A 6,006-nucleotide genomic window follows, 5' to 3' on the forward strand; every position below is an offset into this window, starting at 1 on the left:
TTCTCGACATGCAGGCGAATCTTCCAAGCCCTCTTTGCAACCTGCGGAGCTACGGACGCGGACGTGGGGTTAGGTACTGGCTGCACCCCCCCCCCCCCCTCGAAGGCATGCATGCAGCGATACCCCGGAACCCTGACCTCCAGCGATCTTGGCGTACCACTACCTTACGTCCCACAGCACACCCCCTTCCACCCGTAGCGTAAAGACACGCCTCCCCCCCTGGTTAGCTTCGACTTTCGCTTGGCTCCTCGAGGTCGTAACGACGAACTGGCCAATCCCCGTGTCTCCCCGAGACGTATCGGCCGTTCAGAGTCCCCCCTGCGCAGTCTTTTTACGACGCCTGCCCGCGTCAAGCATGTCAACCTCTCGCGTTACTGCCCGCAGTACCGAGATTCCACGCAGCGAAAAAAATACACAGAGGCCAGAAGCATGCTGCGTTGCACCCAAACCGCCCGGGCCCACCTACGAGGGAGGGACTGGAAGGTAGGGGGGGGGGGCGGGGGGGGAGGGGGGTGGAGGGGTACGGAGGTCAGTTAAGATTGCACCTAGCACGATGCACAGGATCTCCTTCCGGACCGCGGCCGACGAGCTCAGTTCCATACTCACCAGGTACCGTGCCTCTCGTCTCGCTCAGCGTGGCAGCTACCTAGTATGTTTTTTTTCTGACGAGCAGTCTCGCATCGTCATTTGCCCCCTGTCTTTCCGTTTCCACCAGATGTCGAGTGACAACCTGGTTCGGCGACGACTGCCTCGCGCGCGCCTGCCAACCTTCTTTGCTATATATCCCGGCCGTTCCCGCCCAGAATCTATGAGGTAGACCTCTCATCCCCCTCCACCCCCCCCTCCCCCGAGCCAGTGCCCGCCGTTAGGCCTTTTAACTTCCTTTCGATCATTTGGTTGTTTCTTTTCTCCTTTTGTTTCTTGTCTTCTTCTTCTTCTTCTGCTTCTTCCTCTCGTCCTTGTTAGAACTGGGAGCAGACCCCACGGGTCTCTGAAATGGCATAGCTTTCCCGGGTCCAACTTCCTGGCCGTCTCGTTCGTGCTTCCCTTCCGGCTGTGGTCGTCCCTTGGCACCTGCCTCTCCCACGGGTTAGCACATGCCCGCTGCGTCGGCTGGAGTCGCCTGTGTCGGTCGTTTCTGTTCCTCCCGGGCAACCCCCTTCCCTGGCTGAAGGGCTTTCCCACCGTGCCTCCTGCTGTCCCGGCGAGGTCTCCGATGCGAGAGAGCTTGCCTGTTGGGACTCCTAGGCGTAGCAGGCGCCCCCTTCCCGGTCTTTCCCCGTCCGTCCCGACCGCAGCCTACGTCGGCTCAGGTTCCCATGACACGGCGGCGTTGCCGACTTCCTTTGCCACATCATCTTCCCACGCTCGTTCTCTCAACTTCGGCCCCTCCCCGAATCTCCGACGGCCCCGTGCACGCGATCCCGTCCGCTCCGCCCAAGCTCCACCTTTCGACGACCACGACGACAAGCGCCCCCTCTAGGTGGTCAAGGCCATCCGAGACGCATCGCGACCAAGAGACGCTCCAAGCACGACGACAAAAGCCGCGGCGGCACTCGCGCTCCGCAGCATGCCCGCATTGATGGATCCACTCTTTCCGAGACTAGACTTTCTCGGGTCGGCCAGGTTCTGGGGAATCTTTCACATCATAATATGGTACGGTACCCTTGTTTGTCCAGGACTTGGTCGTCACCGGCGGGCTAACAAGTCTTTTTTTTTTTTTTTTTTTTTTTCGCAGGATTCACCGTTACTTGCGGCTGCTCGTCCATTGCGTCAGCCACTGGACGTACAAGTCCAAGCTCCCCAACTGGGAGAAGCCAAGGTACACGGAGGATGATATCACGGTCATCATTCCGACGATCCACAACCGGCCGGAGGAGCTGCGGCCCTCCCTCGAAAGCATCTTGGCGTGCAAGCCGGCCAAGCTGATACTAGTGACGACGCACAACAAGCACAAAGCGCTGAGCCGGGTGGCGGCGACGCTGCGCATGCCCAGCGCCGCGTCCCCCGTCGAGATCGAGGTGCTGCAGGTTGATAAGGCCAACAAGCGGCTCCAGGTCTGCAAGGCGCTCGAGGGCGACCACGTTCGGACGGCCATCACCGTCATGGCGGACGATGACGTCGAGTGGCCTCCCACCCTGATCCCGTGGCTGCTGGCGCCGTTCGAGGACGACCGCATCGGCGGCGTCGGCACCTGCCAGCGCGTCAAGCGCGTCACGGAAGGCGACATGATGACGCGCGTTTGGAACTGGCTGGGCGCCGCCTATATTGAGCGGCGTAACTTTGAAATCTCGGCGACGCACAACATCGACGGCGGCACGTCGTGCATGTCGGGCCGCACGGGTGCGTACCGCAGCGAGATCCTCAAGAGCTACGACTTCCTGGCCAGCTTCAAGAACGAAAAGTGGGGAAGGTACATCCTCAACGCCGACGACGACAACTTTGTCACGCGGTGGTTGGTGGCTCACCGGTGGAAGACGTGGATACAGTACGAGCCCGAGTGTGAGATTGAGACCACGCTCGAAAACAGCTTCAAGTTTCTCTACCAGTGCTCGCGCTGGGCACGCAGCAATTGGAGGAGCAACTGGACCAGCCTGGTGGTCGAGCGGCATGTCATCACGTAAGCCGCCCCGCTGGCCCACTTTCCCTCCCTCTCCCTCTCCTCCATCCCGTCCCCTCCCGCGCGAGACTCGCTGGCTGACCCCCCTTCCGCAGCCAGCAGCCGTGGTGCACGTACGCCCTCCACATTGCCACCTTTACCTCGCTCGCCTTCGTGGTCGACCCTCTCCTGCTCTTTTCGTGCTGGTGGGGCACGGAGAACTGGGAGCCCAGGCAGCGGTACATGCTGCTCGGCGCCGAGATCGCCTTCATGTTTGGCTTCACCAAGGTGGTGAAGCTGGTGGGCTTGTTCCGCAAGAACCCCTGCGACATCATGTTCCTGCCGGTTTCCATCGTGTTTGGCTACTTCCACGGCCTGATCAAGCTGTGGGCGCTGTTTACGCTCAAGGAGGTTCGTTTGCCCTTTTCGCCCACGCAAGCGCATTCCCGCAACGGCTCTTGCTGACGCCCAATCTTGCCAGACATCCTGGGGCGGCCGCGAAGACGGCGACGAACATAACACGTTCCGCCTGCAGGCCACGCCAGCTCCTAGCAAGAGCATGGCGACGCCGTCCGGCCCGGATCTTCCAAGCGCGCATACCAATTACCGCTACTCGCAGCGCCGCATCATCATGGAGAAGAAGCTCAATTTCACGGGGTGCGCCATGCCCGCCGATGGGCCGCTTTCAAAGAAAGCGCAGCTTGCGATGTGTTGACGGCCCCACGCCGAGCCCGTGCACCGGCAACCACCTTGACACGCCGATATTCCTCGAGGCATTCGATGCGGGGCCAACCCCCCAACCCCCTTATGCCCCCCACGGCCCCCACGGTGAACCTTGACGATTTGCACTCACAAACAACAATACACCATCTTCGTTCCGCCGCCGCAGATTTATCGGCCAATCGGTCGAGGATGTCACAGGACTCGACTTATGGGAGCAACACGAGATATGTTGGGGAATCTTGATTCGCCAATCATGTTGCATGATGGAATGGGTAACATCTTACGCGCGCACACACACACACACACACACACACACAAAACACACACAAACACACGCATGATGGGAAATGGTGGGGGGTTGGGATTCGGGATTCTGTCTGGGGCAAAAGGGATCGGATGGGCAAACAAAAGACATGTATTTTTTTTTCCGTGGGCTTTGCTGTTCCAGGGAGCTTTGGTCGTGTGTCTCACACGTGCACGAGACCTGGTAGCCCCAAATCGTAATGGTAGTGCGGTTCCTGAAGCGGAGGATGTAATAACGGTTTCGACGGGAGAATGGGATGGTTGGTCGGAAGAATGGGCGTGGTGGCATCCTCGATGGAACCAACCAAGGCTGGTAATGGTCAAGACCGTTGAACGCCTGGGGTAGGAGGGCAGCACAAGACCGCCCTGGGGGGAGATGACAACGCAAAAGACCAAAAAAAGAAAAAAAAAAAAAAAAAGAAACGAACTGTACTAGACGGCCTACACCCGTTAGAGATTACTAGAGCAGTAGACGAAGAGAAATGCCACGGTTGACTGAGGTTTGAATAGCCTCGAATGTGCTTTTGCTTTTCCTGCCGTTGGAGCAGGGGATGAAAGCCTGGTTGGTCTGGTTCGTCCGGGGTCTTGAGGATCGTTGGCCGGGTCCCCCTTGGAGGAGAATTTGGCCAATCAGGAGCCGGCTGGTTTCCTAATTTGGCTACTCGGGCGTTTTGGGGGGCAACGAACGGGGGGGGGCGGCTCCTGGGCGGGGTGACACAACAGAAGATCGAGATGCAGCCTTCTAGTCATGCAGACGGATGGAGAAACCCTGGACCGACAACGCGTGGCAGCATGGGGGTGGCTTCGTTTGTTGCTTTTTCCTGCTATTTCGAACCGAACGTCAAGGGGAGTCCTTGTGTTGTTTCTAGCGATTGATCTTGAGCCTGCCACGCAGGGAATCAAAAGTCAGCGAGTGGAATCTCAAAGAGACTTGTGCGTCATGCTATCGATCGGGAGGCAGGTAGCACGGTTGGTCAAAGATACACCACCTTTTTATGCCATGTGAAACTCGGGAAGGGCCCAGAACCGCAGGTATTACCTCCCCCCCTCTCACCTTACCTAGGTACCGTAGCTAGCTAGCTAATGACCTTGCTCGCATTGGCTTGATCTGTGCTACGTATGCCATCTGATCTTACGCAATGTCAAGGACTGCCTGGCGGCAGGAATAGCAACAACCTAGGTGCAGGGGACCAGGCAGAGAGGAGAGATGTAGAGAGACCTTGCTCTTGGGGGGCCCGAGGGGGGGGGGGGGGGGGTGGATGGCAGCATTGGGAGTCACACGAAGATCCAACACGCCTAGATGCCCATGTACCTATGCCATGCACGTCCATGGCCCCAATAGGAACATACGGCTCCTCCTGCTCCTGCTGCTCCTGCTGCTGCTCCTGCTGCTGCTGCTGCACGTCATGAAGCAACAGGATGAGACTATTGTTCCCTTACATACGTGCGTGGGAGGCGACGACGGCCGGCAGGGTGCGGGTGAAAGACGTGGAAGCCATGGTGGAAGGGACGAAGAAGGGGAGCATCGCAGCGGCGCAGCACAGCCGCCGATCTTGGCTCTCGTTTGGCCACGACGAGATGGGCCGGCCTCCAGGGTTCCTCGGCCGGCGAGGCGAGCGAGGGGGTTTGCGCTTCTTTGACGAGGACCCTGGGTAGGGGGCCTCAGGTACCTAGGTAGGTAGGTAGGTAGGTAGGTAGGTAGGTAGGTTTCTTTGCTGGTCCTCCCCGGAGCTTGCTGGTGGACCTTGCCTGGCCCCGTATGCCGTATGTACATGTGTAGCATACGTATTTGCGGCCCATGTCGAGATATGCATGACATGCCAGGGCCCTGACTGCACGTCCGCTTCACTACCACGCGGAGCTACTCCTTCTGTCCCCCCACATGTTCGGTCCCCCCTTGACGTCCATTTACCCCCCCCCCCCCCCCCCACCTGGTCCTGGACGCTCTGTGCCTGTACCGCCAGCAGCATCATCTTCATCAGCAGCAGCAGCAGCGGGCGCATGAAGCATGATCGACCGGGGGGTCGTTGCCCCGATTGGCTCCTCGCTCATGGACATGTTGTCGTTTAAGGTCCCAGGATTGTAGTAATAGTCGCGTGAGCTATGGGCGATGATGTGGTTCGCTCGCCGACCCTCGCCGCGTCTCTCTCTCTCTCTCTCTCTCTCTCTCTCTCTCTCTCTCTCTCTCTCCCTCCCTCTCTCCTTCTTTCTTTTCTTCTCGCTCTCCCATTCCCCCAAGTTCCTGTTCTTCTGCGGCTACGGGTGGACCATATTCGGGCCATGTGGTGTTCCGAGCGTTCCGAGGTTCCTCGGCCACCGTGCATTTCTGGACGTCCCCCTTCAAGGCGTTGGAATAATCAGCAGGTACCGTGCTCGGTGCG

General features: G+C 59.0%; 1 protein-coding gene across 1 annotated transcript; it reads left to right on the top strand.

The window, feature by feature from the left end:
* Positions 1-1,570: 1,570 nt before the first annotated feature.
* Positions 1,571-3,314, top strand: VTJ83DRAFT_199 (uncharacterized protein; the record flags this gene model as incomplete). The annotated part of the gene is made up of 4 exons (XM_071008209.1): positions 1,571-1,656; positions 1,739-2,620; positions 2,716-3,010; positions 3,081-3,314. The coding sequence occupies 4 exons, from the start codon at positions 1,571-1,573 to the stop codon at positions 3,312-3,314; spliced, it is 1,497 nt and encodes a 498-aa protein (XP_070869552.1).
* Positions 3,315-6,006: the final 2,692 nt, after the last annotated feature.

The sequence above is a fragment of the Remersonia thermophila genome, chromosome 1 (assembly GCF_042764415.1).
Source record: "Remersonia thermophila strain ATCC 22073 chromosome 1, whole genome shotgun sequence".
In the NCBI taxonomy this organism is placed as follows: domain Eukaryota; kingdom Fungi; phylum Ascomycota; class Sordariomycetes; order Sordariales; family Chaetomiaceae; genus Remersonia; species Remersonia thermophila.